The sequence below is a fragment of the Artemia franciscana genome, chromosome 1, assembly GCF_032884065.1.
Source record: "Artemia franciscana chromosome 1, ASM3288406v1, whole genome shotgun sequence".
NCBI lineage: Eukaryota > Metazoa > Arthropoda > Branchiopoda > Anostraca > Artemiidae > Artemia > Artemia franciscana.
In genome coordinates, this window is record NC_088863.1 from 7451189 (window position 1) to 7472886 (window position 21698).

Below are 21698 nucleotides of genomic sequence, written 5' to 3' on the forward strand. Positions count from 1 at the left end.
ATATTAGTGAAGCAGTTTAGCGTATCAAATCTGATGCATTTTATTGATACCAAATTTGGTATATTTTATTGATACCAAATTTGATACATTTTATTGATACCAAATTTGATACATTTTATTTTGTTAATACTTTTTCATCACTGTCGAATTAGTCCTTTCGATCAAAAATGGTGTTTGATTAATACTCGACCTATTCCCCATGCAAGCCTGAAATGCAAAGTTCAAGAGATCGCAGCTGTTAATATTAGCGATTTTAGTTAAAAAGAGTAATTTTTTAATTTAATTTATTTAAAATCATTTTAATACGAAAAATAATTAAATTATTTGCTGCGACAAATTCAGAAACACTTCAGATTACTATGGCAAATTTAGAAACACTTCAGATTATTATAGCAAATTCAGAAACACTTCAGATTATTATGGCAACTTTAGAAACACTTCAGATTATTATGGCAAATTCAGAAACACTTCAGATTATTATGGCAAATTCAGAAACACTTCAGATTATTATGGCAACTTTAGAAACACTTCAGATTATTATGGCAAATTCAGAAACACTTCAGATTATTATGGCAAATTCAGAAAAACTTCAGATTATTATGGCAAATTCAGAAACACTTCAGATTATTATGGCAAATTCAGAAACACTTCAGATTATTATGGCAAATTCAGAAACACTTCAGATTATTATGGCAAATTCAGAAACACTTCAGATTATTATGGCAAATTCAGAAAAACTTCAGATTATTATGGCAAATTCAGAAACACTTCAGATTATTATGGCAAATTCAGAAACACTTCAGATTATTATGGCAAATTCAGACAAACTTCAGATTATTATGGCAAATTCAGAAACACAGGTGAACCTGTTTTTGAATGGCTGTTCACAAAAAACAGAGATTGAAGGAAAATTATCGATTGAGGAAAATAGCGGATTCGGCTCATTGCAGCTTCAAATAGTAATTTTTATAATGATAATACCTATGCGTAGCCGAATCCATGATGGCAAGTATTTATAAAGCCCCACCACCACCCCCAGAAAAAAAAGAAAACGAAGAAATCAGTGATGTTTCTTGGAAAGATGCGTAATAACTGTGAATATTACGTTTATATATTTTGATATAGTGAGTTTGCTCAGCCCGCCATTGAGTAGTCAATTTTAAACATGTACATGGAAATACAAAACATTCTAGAAAGCAAGTTTTTTCTATTTGTTTAGGGCATATTCTTTATAACCGCTAAATGCTAAGAAAACAATTTGTTTTTATAATATTTTCGAAACAAATTATGATGTAATGAAATGAAACGTCTAAAATAGGCAAACACAGCCCTGTTTCATGTGCGTCTTCCCAAATTATCGAGCTGTAATGTATTTAAGTTCAAACACACACACACAAATATATATTTATATATACCAGCTGGTCAAAACTAAGATTTCTTGTCTGCCTCCCGTCCCCCATTTCTCGTTATCATAATCTGGCTACCTCATTTCCTGCTTAAAATACTAAGGGCAATGAAAGTGAAAACGTAAGAAGTGAATAAATAAGAGTAAGTGTAAAGAATTGCTTCAGAGGAAAGTTGCACATTCACATACATCATAAAAAAATTTAAAAAATCAAAAATTTAGTATTTATACAAAAAGGCCTCGACCTTTAATTAAGCAGGTTCTAGTAGTTGCAGGCACCAAACTTAAAAAAAAAGAAAGATATATGAGTCCAAAATGGAAGAAAAATAAGCTAAAACATATTGTATCAAACAGCTGAAGAGGGTAGTTTAATCGAAGATGCAGTTGCTTATGAGAAGCAACAAATTGTAATTTTCTAAATTTTTACTGCCAAAAAGCGTTGTTAAGTTTGACAACTTAGTTCAGCTTATTTTCATTGTTGAACGTGGCAACAAAGACGAAAATGTGACGCTTCCTTAAAAACTCAATAAAAAAGGAAATCGCAGTTTTAAGGTATGGACATAAGTGAGTTCGATCCGACGAAAAGATGGGACTACAACCAAAAATGGAGATAATAAACTAATATAATAATAGAACCTAATATAAAATAATAATAGACAAATATAATAAACAAAAAGATAAATAAATCTTGCTTACAGCCGATGCTGTGCGTTCCGTTTTTACTCCAAAAAAACGGTGACCCTGATCCGGCGATCCAAATATGTATCCAAAAGCACGTGTGTCTGTCATGTCCTGTGCGATAAATGAAATCTTATGGACCGGATGATGATAAAGACAATCCTAGAAAAAACCATTAATTGTGCGCTTCAAGTGGTCATGTTGTACTCCTAATTTTAGACAGTTTTACAACATCAACAATAAACAAAGACAAATATTTCATTTTAATTGTCTCCAGGGGAGGAGGGGGGAAACTTTAAATAAAAAACCTTATTTTCCACAAATCTACATATATTCTAACATTATCGTCATTACACTACTGATTAAGATAGACCCCTCCCCCCCCCCCAAACGGGACACGATCTAGTTTCATGCAAGATCAGTGGGTTCGCATGGCCCAGACCTTTAGGGGGAGAAAGACTTTCAAAGTCAACTTTTGAGAAATATAAAATCATCTTCCGACTACATCAACTATTACTCACTCTGGCACCAAGCTGCACTAAGCGCAAGCGGCACCAAGCTGCCAGACGCCAAAACAGCTACACAAAATTTTGTAATACATTTTTGAAACTTGGACAGTATCCTTAGATCTAAAACGGTGAAAATTGGGTGAAAATCAGTCAAAAGGTGAAAATCAGAAAAAGTCAAAAATAAGAATTTTCTTATTATTATAGTGAGTTTTGATCCTTCTCTAAGAAAACTATCATAATTCTGGCCACCATAACCAATGGTTAGATTTCTCACATGGTTAGACAGTATCCTGAGATCTAAAACGGTGAAAATTGGGTGAAAATCAGTGAAAAAGATGAATTTTCTTATTATTTTTGCGAGTTTTGATCCTTCTCTAAGAAAAGATTGAAGCAATATCATAATTCTGGCTCAGTGATTGGATAGCTTTGAGACCACTATAACCAATGGTTAGATTCACTATCCCTTTTGTGCTAGTTGCAGCTTCAGCCTTGTTACAAAATCAGAGGGAACATAAGCCTTAAACCCCAAATCTTTACGCAAAATAGGTTAGGCTATAACCTGTTAGGTAATTTATGCAAAATAGGCTAGGGTATAAAAAACTTCCAAATATCTTCAGGTAAAATTTTTAAATACCCCATTTCTTGCACAAATTACTTCTCCTAAACTTTCAAAACTTACCCCACTTCTTTCGTCTCTAAGTCGGATCCCATCCAAGCCAATACATATGAATATTCGTTGCTTATGTTCACCAGCCGCCCTTACTGCAACCTTTAACTCAGACAGCGCTTCTTGACAAATGGGGTCACCTCTAGGACCACTCACTTCTAACACACCAATAAGTTTGGCTCTGTAGACAACACCTTCTCCTTCAAAACGGTGTGGATTGCTCAAATCCAGAGGCTTTTCTTGTCCTAAGAACGAAAAAAAAAATTTCCTAATGTGCTAATAACAGACAAGAATGAACAGAAAAAAAGTTTCAGTTTGACTCGTATATTGACGAGCCATCTCTTCCTTCTGTTATCAAGGCATAATTTATTATGTTTATTGCAAAAAAAAAAAAACAAAAAAAAGACAATGGACAGTGCCAAGGCAAGAAACAACACAGTAGAATAATACACATCTAACTGACATAATTAAATCCTCAAAATGATTTCCATTACAACGGATACACTTATTCGTCAATTTCGCATGACCTATTCTACCATTGTCTATTAAATAAAGTGTTGTTTTTAAAAACCTAGATATAATTTTCAGTATTCTCAGAAATTACAAATTTAATTAATTTTTCATCATGGGGGAGGGGAAACCTCTGTCCCAAACAAAACAAGTTATTCTGTAAAAAAGATAACTTTCTTTCAAATCATTTCAAACAACAAATCAAGAGGCTTTTTTGCCCTGCAAACAAGAAAGAAAAAGTTGAACCCCCCTCACAAGTAAAACCCTAAACTTTTCCAAAAATGACAAGGTTTGATCTGGCTCACACCCTCTACCAACTATTAGCAGCCTTGCCCTGTATAGGCTCGATATTTTTAAGTATTGTCTCTCATCTGACTTTTTTTTCACCTTTCCATTTTAGGATTATAACTCAAAATGAAGCGATTGATATCGTCGAAACAACTAGTTTGATTGGTGAGTTGTGCTATACATACGATTGACCAGTTTTTCCTTTTCACAGATTAAAAAAAAAGCAAGAACAGCCAACAGAGCCTTGGCAATAAAAATATAATAGCAACCATTAAATAAATGCGTGTCTAACCAGTAGAAATAAATTTACATACAACTTAGTCTATTATATCTTACACAAATAACGTAACAGCCTCTAGAAGGTTTGGAGGCAGAGATAGAGCATTCCGTCTCCAAAGTAGTTTTATTTACCCTGATAAATCTTCTCAGACGCACAGGACTAATAGATATATTCATTCCCAAATCCCAATTGTCAACCGTTCTTTGTCTTATTTCATACATCTAGAGATGTCCTACCACTTTCCACGTCGAATATTTACCTAGCTACAAATCCTTCCCCGGTACTTAACTCGTTAATATTCTGAAATATAAGATGATGAATGAATCCAAACAGCAAAAGATGTGGAAAAAATATTTGAGATAACGATGAATGAAAGTGAACAACAAAATGTGAAGTTAGAAGACAAGCCACACCGATGAAGACATCGAGTCATAAACGAAACTTGCGGTTAGATGACAACAGTGAGAATCAATACGAATTTCAGAAGGATATAAATCCTATATAATGTTTGACTTAGTGAAGCATTAATAGGAAGAAGGAATTGAACTCGCGGCAGTTTTTCTTAGTTTAATTGAAATTACTGATTTGACATAACCCGGGCTCCCGGTACTATAACATTAATTACAGTATTAACTAATAAAATATATAACATAACATTAAATATTTATCAGGAGGCTAAAAGTCCATAAAATGCAACAAATAAAGCGATTTATCATACAAATATTTAAACTCCTACGTTTTGTCATACGGTCATATTTCGTACGTTTTGGTCATATTTCGGAGATTTAGACCAATCTGTATCTTCTTTAGCTAAGAGCCTTTCATTTAGGGAACCCATGGGTATCAAACAGTTCCTGGTAACGAACTGTAAGTAAACCTCTGTACAGCAAACTGTAAGTAATCAAATAAAGTAAATGAGATTTACTTTATTTGACCTCAGTAAATTAGCAAAAATTAAACAGATTTTCTACGGACCAAGGTTTAAAGCAAATTTTCAGGAAAACAAATGAAATTAAAAAAAAAATATTCAAGAATAATTCCATAAACAGAGATACAGGCAAATTTGGATTGAATTCAATTTATGATAATTTACTGAGGTCAAATAAAGCAAATCTCATTTCACCTAAGAGCTTTGACCTCTGTCCACCCGATATATCAGATAAATCTAATGAGCCGGAAAAGGTCAATGAGATTTGCTTCCTCTGTTGCACTGAAAAAAATAAGAGCAACAAAATATATGTGAATAGTTTATTGGGTATAAATTTTGTTTGTTTTATTAATGTCTTTTAGTTTTACTGCTGATGATGGACACTGTATATGTGTTCGAAATATCCAGTTAAAAAGTTTTGTACGTGTTTCACTGTCAATTTCACCCCTATTTTGAATTGTTATATTTTCGTCATGGAAATGCAGTGTGGTCTTCGAAGTTATATGGGTTTGCTATAATAGTCCACCTTTTAATCAAGCGACAGAATTCCTCCTGTATTGACTGATATAGGTTTTTACATCTGCCATTATTTGGAAAATTGACATATTCAAAGTGGCTTATATTTACGTATTAAATGAAGGGTTGTGGAAGATTTTCCTCACAGTAAATAAAAATAGATAAACAAGGGTCATTTCGAGTATAATCATTAATTATTGTAATAACTCCCCCCAAGAAAAAACAAAATAGGGGCTATGCAGTCATTTTTGAAGTAATATTTAGGTTATATGTGGCTATTACAGAAAGAATAAAAACATAAATTTAATAAGGAATTAAAAAATACGGTCTGTGATACTCATTCTGAAAAAAGTTTTCTGTCAAATATTCCATTTTTGTAGTATTCAGTTACTAATGACATGACTCGCCTTTGCTTAGGTAGAGTATTTGATAGTATTTTTGTTTGAATTTGGGTTCTATACATTTCTTTGAAAAACTTATTTTTTCTTTCATAATTTTTTTTATTTACCCTCACAGCTCAGAAACACTCAAAGAATGCTTCTAAACTTAAATGTGGCAGAGGGAGGGTTCTCTAACCGTAATATAGAAGGGATGAGGCAATGAGTATGAGTTGAATTTGGGTAGGCTGCACAATACATGTTGGAAACAGATCCAGAAACATTTTTTAATGCAATTATTAGGAAAACTAAAACAGAGCCTGAGATTTTAATACCCAAGTTATTTGAAAAAAAGCTAATTTAATTTCTATTTAAGGAAAATACTGAGTACGAGCCTCATATGGCAAAGAAGACAGACTATGTGACAATGATGCAGCCTTTCAAGACTTGCTCCCAGCATACGAAGCGGGAATAATGCAGCCACCTCTGCCCTAAGAGGCGACAATAAGGCCACTTCTGTGCGTCCTCGCCCCATGGCAAAAATGGAGTTGCCGAGCTTTTTGTGTTTCCACAGTCCCATGGTGGTGAAGTTACCACGCCTTCGAGACCTCCATAAGCACGGGGAAAATGCGTCCCGCATGCAAGATGAAGTTACCAATCATATCGTTAGTAAAATGATTTGATATTCTTTGTGATTATTTGTAAAGCTTATTTATTACCGGTAAAAAACTTAATTTTTTTTTTTTAGCACGATGAATCCATTCTTTAAGTGGTTAACAAAGGCGAAAAAACTAGGAACTGTTGGGAGAGCATGTTCGATGCCTGTTAGAGGGGGAGGAGGGTATTGCCCAATCCTAAAAAATAGGTTTCTCACACTTGCTGAAGTAACATATTCTTTTAGGCTTAATAAAGGGAAAATAGCAAGAACCCTGTCCAATAATTTTGAGAGACTTTGACTCATCCCAAGCCCCTAAAGAAATAGACTTTTCATCATGTTTTAAAGGTAAAATTTTAAGATTTTTCGTATGATGAATCCATTGAGGGCCCTGGTCCTCATATTAATAATACATTCTATTTCAGTCCGTTGTATATTCTTTTTTTTCGGGGGGGGGGGGGGGGTAATAATATATTTCCTTTCAGAATATTATCATAAATGTTTCAAGGGAAAATAAATGTTTATTCTTTCTCCAGGAACCCCTTGAAATGACAGCAGAGCTGACCAAAAACGAATTAACCAACTGGCCGATTTTTATGGCGAAGAACCAACGAAAGTGGACACTATTACAACCAACACCTCCATAAGTTTTTTTAAGTCTTCTTTCCAAGGGAGAACCTTGTAATAACCGAAGGGTAAAGGAGGGTACTCTATCTACAGTTACGGGATAATTTCAGGCTCTTAAACCTTTAAGTAGTAGTATGGGGTTTCTAGGTCAAACCGGTCCCTTTGCCCCACAAGAAATTTCTAGCCTAATAATATATTTTATAAGCTTAATATAAAGCAAAATTGTTTAAAAGGGGCACTAACTTGCTATTATTTATTTAGGTTCATCTACCCATATTACCACTGAGTCAAGGGTCCTACATAGACAACAAAGAGACAATTATCCTGTCACCACCAATGCAATTCCACGAGTCTTTTCACGGGCCCCCAAGAAAATGAATAGGAGGAGGTATAAGTTCGGGGGTGAAACCAAATAATATAACCTCCCCCAATTTTGATTTAGACTTTTTAATGAGGGACATAGGCCTCGATGCGAAATTTTTTGACAGTATTTTAGAGCAAGTGCCACCTAACGAGGTCGAGAAGGTAATGGAAGACACAGTGCCCACCCCTCATAGTGACAGTGATGAGGAGGAAGCAAGACAAAGTGGTGCTGGTTCAACCCACTATTGCCTGTTCTTTTCTTGGTCGACACCTCCATAAATATTGTTAATGTTTTTAGGGCTGAGTTTGGAGACTCCTTCAACACCCTTTCAAGTGGTTAAATCAATAGGGATCCAGTTGAAATAGTCCACTCCTATGTGGGCAAGATTAGAGCTCTTCTTTTAAAAAAAATTGGGGGGGGGGTAGGGACAGCATAAAATCATCCGTTGCTCAAGAACTATTCTTTTAAATGAAAAGTCTGGAGACTTTTACTTGCATTACCTAAAACCGAAAGGAAGACGCTTCATCCGGACTCGCATAGTTTTGAGGGTGGTTTTTCAGAGAATATGGGAAATATTTTTAATAAGGTGAAAAATTATAATGAGATGGGGAGTGGATCAATAGTATTATTTATAGAAAGCTCAGATGTTAATGTTTTGAAATTTCAAAAGGGATTTGCTTTGAGAGGCGGGAGGGGGAGGGGTGTAAGATATAATGCAAATTTTAAGGAGTGTAGAGGCACAGAATGCTTTCGTTTCGATACGGGCCTAGAGTCTTCAAGTAAGCAATCCTCATGGCAGGACATAACCCATTCTCAATGATGCCACTAAGACACATTTGGATGATTTAGCAGTGAACGGGAATGGAGAGAGGGCAGAGTTTCCTAAAGAAGATATTAACTATTCAAAGGGGCAATATCCTGTAAGACTTAAAGGGATAGACATTTTTGAGAGGGCTAATGAACATTTAAAAATTGTTGTTACAGTTTACAGCACAATACAGAACATAAAGAGGGAAAACTTAAAGACAAAAAGGGGGATATATTCCTATTTTGTCAAGGGGAGTAGCTTTAGTGGACTGGCATATAAGTTTTGTTAAATGTTATGTAGTAATACTTTCTACCCGTTTACCTGTACAATTCCAACTATGATTTGAAATTCATATTAACAGCGCTGGCACCTTTGCAGAAAGGTGAAGTTGTAGATGGCGCATAGGTAGATGGGTCTTTTACACTTAACATCACACCCAGATCACCTACGAGGTTGCTGCTCTTGGAATTCAAATGGATAACATTTGACAATGATAACAAATACTTGAACAAAATCCGTTATTTTTATTTTTATAATTTTTTGCCGAGAAAAAAAATCGTTTTTTTAATTTTATAATTAAAAATTGGCGGCCATCTAAGCGTATTTTTATAATTTTTCGGTAAATCCTTATTCAAGTACAAAAAAGCGACAATTTTAATGTTTCCCCCTCCTTAAACAGCACTTTCCAGATGATAAATGTATGATTTATTAACGAGTAAGGGCATATACCTATATGGGTACTACGACTCCACCACGAGACTAGGTGAATAAAAATTGCTGGCCATCCAAGAGTATTATGATCCACTTCACTAACTTCAATGCACCACTGCCGACTATGGATTTGCTACAAAAAAAGTTAGGACAAAAGGAGGGTGTAAAAATAAAGGAAGATTATTGTAAAATGTACCTGGCAAGTGATGTATTGACGTTGTTGGATATTGTCTGTAAAAGCAAGGATAAAATTTACGAAGAACTTGGGTTGGATTTAGGTTATTATTTTTGAACTCCTCATCTTGTGATGAATTTAATTCTTAAAATCAGTAAAGAAAAATTAGGGTTGATCACCGACGTAGATCAGCACTTATTTGTAGAGATCAATGAGGGGAGGGTATGTTTTTCACAGGAACCGTATCCTGGAAACCGATAAGACTGGATAAAGGACCACTGAAAAGTCGAATGCGGTTTTCCAGAATTGAACTCCATTTATTCGTCGGCAATGTCTCGCTACTCTTTACCTGTAAGAAACACAAATGGCTGGTCACTCCTTTTGATCTAAGTTTCCCCGACATTGCCACTGTTGAGGAGAATGGATTACAAGAATGGTTTTTCGTAATTGGTGGTGAAATACCACTGGAACCTCATGACTCGGCAAAGGATTTTACTTCCCGTATATAAATATACCGTTGCCTAGGGATTCACTATAATATTTCTTTGGTAGAGTAAAGGGGCATGCACTGGACACCTTGAAAACAAAAGCTTATTACCAACCTTCATGCAAAACAGAGCATTGTCGTACACCACGTTCTTTGGCGGTGGATGCTGGCCAACCGTTTCTGGGTCAAAGATTCACAGAGCCCGCCAGCTCAATCAGAAGCAATATAGGAAAACATTTTAAATTCAGCCTTCGGTAAGATGTGCGAAAGTGCACCATAGAAGTCGTTGTGACGTTATAACCGAACCAAAAGAATGCGCCCGAATCATTGCCGATCCGGATTTCAGATTGTTCACGATCATAGACTCCAAGAAAAAAAGTTTTTACATAGAGAAAAATGTGAATTTTCAATAAAAATATTGCCGCTGGCAGTGTATTTCTAAAAATTTCCAAGAAACCCATGTGACGAGTCCATTTAAATGGACGAGTCCATTTACCAGAAGCTAGTGAAGCGCCTGGTCCCAAAAAAGTTATTATATTTAAAATCTGAGACGAAGAGCGACCTGATTTCCCACGGTGTGCTTGCAGGTCCGAAGGTCAACTGTGAGCAAACGCAGAATGAGGAGATCAAACAAGTCTGCAAGGAAGTACCTACACACTACATAATGGCTCTTTAAAATTTAAAAATTATACAGTATAAGTCTAAAAAATGCCATGACAACCATATCAAACAAAGTCTAAGAGTGCGCAGACGGTGTGAATGTAAAACCGCACGGCCATTGCCTCACTTTAGATCGAGATGTATGTGTAGAGTTTAAAAAACGTCTCGATCTGGAGAAAATTCAATAGTTGGCAGGATGTGAGGTCCTTTTTTCTATCCCAGCAGTCTCCATCCAAGTAGTTTGTTCTTCAATCACCATCCCAACAGTTTTTTTCTCAATCTAACTCAGCAGTATTCCTGTTGTTTTTTATCGTGTTTTTTTTTACGCAAGGCAGAATCGTGGCTGTTGTTCTTGTTTTTTAATATACCAGTGTATTTATTTTCAATATATTTAAATAAAAACTGTCTAATATACTATGAATTTAAATGCATCCCGCAGCGGCCACCACCCCTTCCAGCCGCCACCGCGCTATGGCTGTGTGCTATGACTAAGTGTTTTCTGATCTCCAAGCGCCTATTTTTTTTGCCTATGCAAATAATTTCAGTGCTTACGTAAATATGTTTTAGAAACTTGTAGTGCATTTTATTTATATTAAAGAAGAACATGTATTTGATTTTTTTTCTTTTTGAACACAGGTATTTATTTAACAGATTGAGTTTAGGCTAGGTTAGTTGTATTTTGACAGCAAGAAGAGTAACATGCATCAATTTAAAACCCCATTCAGACCATTCCTTTGGGGGCCATCACTTTCTGGCAAAACAACGCTTTTAATTAAAATGATTCAAAATCTTGATAAAATATTTTGAGATCTGAAAAACATCTATTATTGCTACTCTGTGGCAAGTCCTATGAAAAAATTAAGACTATTTCACCACAAAATAACTTCATATGGGGGCTTGACTAGTTTGATATTATTTAACAAAAATTTCCGTAACCGTTCTTCTCCACAATCTCCATCTTCAGAGCAAATGTATCAGAACACTTGCTTTGAATTTATTTTTTAGCAATTAAACCCTATGGTTACATTCTATAGGATCTCATCAAAACACACCCAAAGAGTTACGTGGTCACTGATATTTTTGACAGTGAAATAACTTTACATCTACCATTTAACATTAAAAAAGGTTATTAGTTGTCATCATGGCACTGAAAAAACTACAGGACCAAAGACATTTGTTTTCCGTACTAGATAATTCAAAACCGCGACATCAGAAGGCAATACTCAAACACGGCATTGATAATAAAATCATTAATCTCCTGTCTAAGCTTTGTTTAAATTTAACTGAAGGAAATTTTCAACTTCCAAAAGTGGTTAAGCAACGGACAAAGCAACATCCCTCACTTGTACGTGCCCTAGCTTGCAAAAATAAGGGAAGATTTTAAAAGAAAACGACTTCTTCAAGAGGACGGTAGCTTCTTTTTACTACTACTGCCAATAATTGCGAGAGTTGTAAACAGTATTCTCTAGAGAAAATGGCTAAACCCTAAAAATTGACTTCAATTGAACTCACCCTTTCATTAAAAGGGCACTTTGAAGATAATGGTGGTAAAATTGTTAACAATGACACGATTGCCGACGATAAAAATTAATTGTGCTTCAAAATGCACTTCGACGTGTCGATAGGCATAAACCCTACCGTGAAAGACAGCTCAAAGTACTGGTTATTGATCAGCAATGTAAAACTCTTGACGTATCTCGTAGAAAATCAACATGTTGATGACAAAAAGAATGAAGTTATAATTCATGGCAAGACTTAAAATTTAACTAATTTAGTATCAGATTTAATTTCAAATGGTAGAAGACTTGAATCATTTGATAGTCATTTAGATAAATTTTAAAGTCATCAAACTTCCCAAAAAGTCTTATTGAGAATAAACATTTTCTAAACATGTTAAGGGAATATGGTCAAATATCAAAAGATGTTTTAAATCGTTTTCGGAAAATACTAGCACGTCAACCGGTGATAATGATTTACAGGGTATTAACAGCGTCTTAATATCAGAAGGCGTCTTAATATTAGAGAATCACTAATTAGTATGAAAAAGGGTAGCGATCACCACACCAAGTTTAAGTCTAAAATGGCTCAAGTTTTGAAACGAATTTATGAGAATATTGGTGAAGTGGAAAGTTTTAGTTTCCCCACCATACTTGCTAGAGTCACTAGAATTAAAAAGAAGCTAGCGACAGAGTACTTACAGAGTGAACCCAACTATACTCTCCATCGAGTTCGCGGTAGTCATTATAGAAAAACTGAAGCCTTTTCCTATTGCATATATTACAAGCAGATTGTTTGACTCTAGTCAAGATTCAAAGGCGTCTTAATGTCCAATACAAGTGTAATGTAATTGCAATCAGTGTTTTGAGTCGCTGTGCATTTGCCGATCCATTGTGTACAAAGGGAGGTGATGAAGTTACTAAAGCACAGAAATTAATCTTTGAACAAGATTCTTATAGAAAAATTCAAACAGATGGAGGAACGCAATTTCATAACCCACATGTAAAAAATTTTTTTATTAAAATAAAATACAACGCTCTGTCTAAACGTATGATAAAAAGGATACGACTTTTAATCTCGAGAAATTAAACATTGAAAAAATACTGCTGCTTTTATTCAAGATTTAGAAAAAAATATTTTGGTTTATAATCAACCCCCTCTTCTATCCCAGTCCAATCTTATTCCTCTTGAAGTTCATCACGGTGAAAATATACTTGACATTTTTCTTGAGCAATTTTCCAATGAAAAGCAAGTGAATAATAATAAATTTAATGTTGGTGATACAGTTCCGACCAATCGAACAAGTTAAATTTTTGAAAAAGGGAATTACATGTGGTCCAATAATTTTTTTAAAATAAAAAAAGTCTTAGACAATAAAATTGTAGCAAATCGTCTACTTGATACGGAAGATGAAGAGATTCTTGGTGGTTTTTATGGGTATGAATTACAGTTGAAAACAGGGGAATGTATCAGATTGAAAAGATGTTAAAGAGTGAAAATTGCAAGGGTAAGACAGTTGCTTCTTCGTTGGCTAGGATACAACTCTGACTTTGATTCTTGAATTGGCGCTGAAGATATTCACAATGCCTAATGATTTCTGTTTGATATTCATGTCCACATATATATATATATATTGATTGTAGATATATATATATATATATATATATATATATATATATATATATATATATATATATATATATATATATATATATATATATATTTATTGTAAAGATCATTCCTCATGTCAGGCTACGGCCTATGCAAATGGTTTACAAATTTTTTTCGCTCTGCATTACCCCTGGCTAAAAAATATATTGCTCCGCTTGTCATGGATTTTGCGTCGTTTACACTACAGCATTGGGACTCTGAGAAGAATTTTAAAGCAATTTTTCAGAAAAACTCAAGTCTAGCACGCGATCCCTCGGCCAGCGATTCAAATCAAGTCAAGGTTGAAAAGGTTTACAAAAGGCAAGAAACTCTTCATCCCTCATCAGTCTCTACTCAGGTCAGAAGCGAAAAACATCACTCTTGACAAAGAAGAAAAAGAAATCCAAGAGTAAAAATTGTTAGCTCGAAAAACCTCATCATTGAATCTGTTCAATGTAGAAAATGTTGATGTGAGTGTAAAACATGGTTACTATGAACAATTTATCTGCAACAGGCGCTCTCTGAAAAAGTACATTTTCAAATTTATTCAAGTGAAGACTGTTTCATAACTTTGACTTCCACATTTGTAGATTTGCAAGTGATTGTCGAAAAATCTAACAATGAAAACCAAGTACAGCCGGAGGATTATCCTATCCAATTGTGTACTAGACAATCTGTTAAGACAAATCAGTGTCTGCATAAATAGAACGTTGGAGAGCAGAAGCAACGATCTATAGAACTGCAAGCTACATAGAATCCATGGCTGATGACTCCAAAATCCTACAAGAAATTGAAAGCTTTACCATAGGATACGAATGTAAAACAGATACTGGCTCTTCTAATATACTTCGAGAGGCGACAACCAGTGATTCGCACTTTATTGGGAAAATAAATCATGAAATATTTAGTATACCTCAATGGTTGCCTCCAAATGTTAAGATTGATATAAAGCTACAGCATGCTCCGTCCGATTTCATTTTGCTAAAAGTACTTGCCACTGTACCTGATGCAACAGTCTCGCTCACTTCGGCAATACTTCAGGTATGAAAACAAGAGGTTATCAATTCTGTTGCTTTGGCAATTGAAAAATTAAGAACTAGTGGAAATAGTATCAAACTGCTCGTTCCGCAAAAAATCACGAATCAACGACATAGTGCTGCGAATTCACGTACCTACATCGATTCGTTATTTATCAATAGTGAAATTCCTTCAAAACTCACTTTGGCTTTTATAGAAAAAAGTGCTAGTGCAATCAGATCATAGACAAATTCCCCACACAAATTTGAAATATTTGGAGTTTCATCTCTTGTTTGTAAAGTAAACAGAATTCCACTCTACAGTTTATCCTTTGATATATCCAATAGGACCCTATATGAATTCCCAACTTCGAGATTCACAACTATTTGAAAATGGTATAACCGATCCCAATGTTTGCAAAAACTCATGGTATCATTGTATTGGTTTTTTCTGGCATTCAAGATACGAGTATTGTCCGAACAAGCACTGTATGTTTAGAGTATACCTTTGTCGAACCGTTAGTGGAGAGTATTGCAATAGTCTCGCTAAATCAATTTGAAACCTACAGGGAAATTACCCCCGACAGTAGTGTTCTATTAGACTTGGGACCAAATTAAATAATCAAATTGTCAACGTATTCAAATTGGTTCCGTACATGTCCAAATACAAATCCTATTGCATACCATCAGATTTCCTTGAATAGATTCATAGCGCTAGTAATAGCATTTTCATTGTTAATAGTAGTCCATCAACTGTAAAGACGGGTCCTCAGTTATACCTCTGAAATATCGACGAATATAGAATTTTTCAACCCTCTTGGCCTGCCGTATACATTCTACAAGCCTGAAATAAGTATTCAACTTGGTTCCGTACATGTCCAAATACAAACCTTATTGCATGCCATCGGATTTTCTTAAGTAGATTCATAGCTTTAGTAACAGCATTTTCATTGTTAATAGTAGTCCATCAACTGTAAAGACTGGTCCTCAGTTATGCCTCTGAAATAGCGAAGACTATAGAATTTTTCAACCCTCTTGGCCTGCCGTATGCATTCTACGCGCCTCAAATAAAAAATTCTTGAGGAAAGTGGAAAAACTATTATTCAAAATCGGATTCGAGTACAAGATTTATCAACCAAAAGCTGTGGTTTTATGCACTATCACATATTATTTTTCTATGTTGTGGATATACTTACAGTAAATTTCTCAGCATTTATGTAGACAATCCTCGATTGAGCGACTTTCCTGTTGAAAATACCCTTTCGTAAATGTATAATATAAAAATCAGTGCCTTAAAAGTAAAGTGCTTTAAAAATGTTTGTGAATTTGTGCATTTATCAAACTTGTATGTACAAAAGTCTTCATTCTTTAGATTTCTTCTTCCACGTATAGGTAACGTTCAAGAACGATAAAAGACGGCAGCTCGTCAAGATTCAGCTTGAAATCATCTTGACATGCAAAGTCAGAGTCACATCTTCTACAATATAATGTAACTTCACGTTTATTATATCTGAATGTAAAGTCAATAATACTGTTTCCATGTTTTAAAATTCAAGTGTTTCAATTTGCTTATTTGAAGCAATAGCCCAGAGAATCATTTCATGAAGAACCATTTTCTGTTACAGCCAATTAAAATCACTAGGTTTATAATCACAGAAGCCAGAATCTTCCCAGCGATGTCGTAAAAACCAGACTCCAGCAATTGAAGCGTAGAAAGGTTCTTCCTCCCAAAACAATTTAAAACCACGACGATACCAGTCTCTTAAACTAATCTGAAATCAAGTTTAAAGTTTTTTTTTTCCAATCATACCAGGGTAAGCATTTTACTACTGATTACATATATCATAGAAACCATTGGAGCATAGAAAACCTTTAGTGTGAGAGCCACAGATATCTTCAAGACAGAAATTACAGTCTTTAATTTGCACTGCATATCCTTTATACAATTTAAATGGTTTGCATAATCTACACTTTTCGTCATTGTAGTCAATAACAATAAAATTCTCACAGAATGACCAGCTACCAAATGTATACAAACATAATGGACACATGTAAAAAGTTTTTCAATGTTGACTACCTCACTTCCAAAAAAACTGGCTTGGGATCGATAAAATGAATGTCTTCTAGGAGGAGGATTAATCGTGGGACGATGCAAAACTTATTCGATTTATTTGTTGTTTGAATCTAGGTAGTATTCAAAAGTAAATCCACAATATCGTTTCGATTAGTAAGTCAATAAACTGAGTAAAAGCATCTGGCCCATGACGTAAGAGTTTCATACAACAGTTCAAAGATGGAGAACCATTTTTCTTTACAACGTCAAGCATTCTTTGGGAGAATATTTTCCTTTGAATTGATAACTCCTGAAAATCATCACTTAGAATCAAATATTTTTCCAAAGTCACTAGATTCCACATGTTTTCTCAAATTCAAAATCAATGTTCTCAAATTGTTTCAATTAGTTTCTCAAATCAAACCAATTTTAATCTTGATACTCTCACTGTCGATTATAGACTAGCGAAGACTGTTGGTCTTTGTTAGTCTATTTTGTTAGACGAACAAAAATATATTGATTCAGATCATTGATTCAGACCTATTACGTAACATGCAGGTTTGCTATAATATTACATAACAAACAGGTGAACTGTAGCATTACTCAAGACCCAGATGCACGTAATAACGTTTTGAGGGATTGGTAACTCCAATAGTATAACCCCTATCTGTCTGCTTTGAGTAATTGGGCCGTCACGTCTGTAAAGAGCGGGGAGTTGCGGTGTGGCCAGGACCTCTCATATGCTGGATAATTTCTACTCTTTTTTAGTTTTAATTTGACTCTACTTTCATATCAGATACTTTTTTTTACTGAACTACTTTGCATTTAATACTCTCCGGTCTATTACTAAGAATAAGAAAATTAGTAATAATGTCCCTTCTGAACTACCACTAAACGGTGAATTTTACTTTCTTTTAGACTATTTCTTCTTCAGTATCGGGTAGTCAAATATGTGGATAATAAATATACAATTTTTTAACAACAAACGTCAAAATAGCTAGCGAAAAAAGAGAGCGTATCCTCTCCCCCCTCTCCTTCCGTAATTAAGAACCGTTGACGAGTTTGCAATAATAATAAAAAGAGGGTAGAGAAAAAAGTTGAATATCGTTTTTGTTTTATTATGTATAATTTTTTTTTTGTGTCCGACGCAACTTTAACTTCATTTCCGACTCTTGTTTACCTTTTTTCAAAACCGAATTTTATGGCAAAAATTATTGCAGAAAAATAAAAACCTCTAAGATACATAAGTATACCTGGGAGGAGAACAGGGAAGGAAATTCACAATCCATCCATACAGAACTAAACAAAAGATTATCTTTTTAATAAAGGCTTCATGGCTCTGTCACAAGCAAAGATATACCGCTAGTCCTGATAATTATCACGCTAATTAACGGCTCAAAATCTATATTTGTTTGGCATTAAGCGTCAGATGTTTTATGGCCCAAAACATGAACAGCATCGCAATAATTTTGGGAAATTGGCTTAGAAGGTTATTATATCTCCCCAAAGAAGAAAGATAATTATATGAAGCTGTGGAAATAGCCAGGAGGCAAATATTAGTGCCGTTTCTAATTATCCAATAGAAAATATAAGCTTAGAAACCATAAAAGGGGTTATTCCCACAAAGAATTCTTACAAGTAAATGTGTTTGTGTGTCGTTAGAAAAGTACATAACTATCGGTAACCCGTTAGTTCGATCAATACCTGTCAGCCTGAATAATATTTCGAATAGAACTATGTGATTTAGTGACTTTGTACTCATTTAAAACTTTTGAGAACATTGTTCACCGCAACTTAAATTAAACGTTGTATCTTAGTGATAAATATAATATATAAGTGTATAACTATATAAATAACAATATAAGTTATATAATATATAATAATATAATTATATATAATAACATAATAATACAATTATATATATAATAATATAATATAACAATATATAATAACTATATAAATAACAATAAATAATAATAACAATATAAGTATATAAGTGTATATATTATATAAATATAAGTGTTGCAACAAGAATTTTCATTGTAGCTTACAGAATGATTCATTGGTTCATAGACGCATTAAAGATAAACTGATCGGATTAGAAAAAATACTACCCCCCTCCCCTCAAGTTGGAACCTATCAAAATACTATTGCTAAACATCAAATGACGTAAATTACTTCTCGTCATGAATAATTGTCTAAATTACCTTATTGTACTTGCAATCCAAATAAACACATACCAATCTGAATAACATATTGAATATTTACTTTGTGATTTAGGGAAACTCAACACATTTTAAGACTTTTAAGAACATAATTCAGTATAACTGAAATATCTTCTCTTGGTGATAATATATATATATATATATATATATATATATATATATATATATATATATATATATATATATATATATATATATATATATATATATATATATATATATATATATATATACACATATATATATATATATATATATATATATATATATATATATATATATATATATATATATATATATATATATATATACACATATATATATATATATATATATATATATATATATATATATATATATATATATATATATATATATATATATATATATATATATATATATATATATATATATATATATATATATATATTGTGAAAAAAAATCATCACATATTAAATTATAATGCCTATATCTACAAGCGTATAGAACAAAACTGAAGGGATTACAACATATCCAACCCCCAACCCCCCCATAAAAATCCTGTTAAGTCAAACATGGTCCCACCAAAATAAAACCTATTGCAAGACACGAACATACACAAATTACTTTTCTTTATGGACAATTTTCCAAATCTCCTTATTGCACTAACATTTCAAGTAAAATTTATGTCTTGGTTTTCCAAAAGCAACGTTGAAACGCATGCCTGATTAGACTTGCAGTCTATACAAGTGTCTGTCAATACATACATCGGTACCCAGGCAGTTCCCATTCAGAAGAGGAATTCCGTGCTTGACTGCAACACGTCACTGGTAAAAGTCTAGTTTTAGAGTCTTGAACCCTGTATATAGATTGAAAATTTCATCTTCAATGACAAATATAATAATATTTATTTAATTTTTATTTTATTATCAATAAGTTTTTTGTTATCATTTTTTTATAATCAATAAAAAAATACATAATTGTAATTAAGTGTATAATTATACTATTATACCACTACTACTAACAACTCACCACAGCACCAAGCCGCCTGAGAGTAATAAAGCTAGGCACGCTTCTCCTTCATCCCAACTTATTCAAAGCCTCCCTCTTAACACCCTCTTAGAGTGCACCCATTTCCTTTAAATCTTCAGTTATGACAACCTCCCAGAAGGATAACTAAAATATAATTACAAAAACAAATAATTATAATCAAGAATTTTTTTTTATTATCAATAAAATGTGAAAATTTTACCAATCATGAAGATTGTTTTCTCAAAGTATTTGTTACCTGCCCTTAAAGGGGGCGTTTGTATGAATGTCTGGCTGTTGTTCAATGCCTCAGCAAGTATTTACGCCTGTAAGCCTATCTGGACTTACAGTATTTTCTGGAGTCTTGTGTATGTTGCTTAAGCTAATTGCACCAGCATTTATTAATATTATTTATTAGCTAACCCGTCATACAAAAAGAATACAGAGCATAAACAAAGAAAAAAAGAAAGATAAATCACAGCAAACACAAGAACCAACAATTGCAAAACACAATTGAAGAAATTCAATAAGCTATTCGATTAATACTGAAGACCTTGGCTAAAATGGTTGGGCTTTGATAGACGACCATTATATACAGACAGTTGCTTTTCTAAAGAGATTAAATAAAAAAAGAAGTTTTCAACTGAAAGTAAGGAGCAACATTAAAACTTAAAGCAAACAGAAATTATTCTGTATATGAGGGGTTTCGTCCCCTCGTCAATACCTTGCTCTTTACGCTAAAGTTCGAATGTTGTTCCAATTTTGTAATAATGACCCCTGAATCATAAAGGCCGTTTAATTAGAATAAATAGCTCTTGGGAAAGTACTAAAAAACTTTAGTGTAAAGAACGAGGTAGCCTATTGACGAGGGGGCGAACTCCCTCATATAAAGAATCCTTTCAATCCTCTCACGTAACCCCCTCCCCACCAGAAAAAAAACCTGAAAACGTCTATATATTTCGCAATAACCTATACTATATGTAAACAATGGGCAAAGTACACAACTTGCAGCCCTTCCCTTGGGGACTGTGGGGGATTAAGTCATCCTCAAAGCCATAGTTATTAGATTTTTCGACTATGCTGAACAAAATGGCTATCTCGAAATTTTGACCGGGTGACTTTTGGAAAAAATGTGAGTGGGAGGGGGCCTAGTGGCCCTCTCATTTGGTTGCTTAAACAGGGCACTAGAACTTTTAATTTTCGCTTGAATGAGCGCTCTCGCAATACTTTCTCGATATTCTACGACCACTGGGTCGATACAATCACCCATGGAAAAAACTTCTACAGTAGGGTTCTCTGATACGCTGAATCTGATGGTGCTATTTTCACTAATGTTCTATGACATTTAAGGGATGTTTCCCCCTTATTTCAAAAATAAGGCGAATATTCTCAGGCTCCCAACTTTTGATGGATAAAAATAAACTTGGTCAAACTTATACATTTGAAATCAACGTAAAAATCCAATTCTTTTGATGTATCTATTGACACAGAAAATTCTGTTTTTTCAGAGTTTTGGTTTCTATTGAGCTGGGTCGCTCCTTCCTTACAGTTTGTTACCACGAACTTTTTGATAATAGGGTTAGCTAAGTTGATCCTGACAAGCT

At 33.9% G+C, this 21698-nt stretch overlaps 1 protein-coding gene across 3 annotated transcripts in view; it reads right to left on the reverse strand.

The window, feature by feature from the left end:
* The window catches only part of LOC136024977 (protein disabled-like), an 85619-nt gene that overhangs the window by 51040 nt on the left and 12881 nt on the right, over positions 1–21698 (reverse strand). For all 3 annotated transcript variants that reach the window (XM_065700602.1, XM_065700588.1, XM_065700594.1), the window contains exons 3-4: positions 3272–3504; positions 2102–2245 (exon numbers count right to left, since the gene is read on the reverse strand). In XM_065700602.1, coding sequence (XP_065556674.1) covers positions 2102–2245; positions 3272–3504 — 377 coding nt within the window. The remainder of the gene's footprint in view (positions 1–2101; positions 2246–3271; positions 3505–21698) is intronic.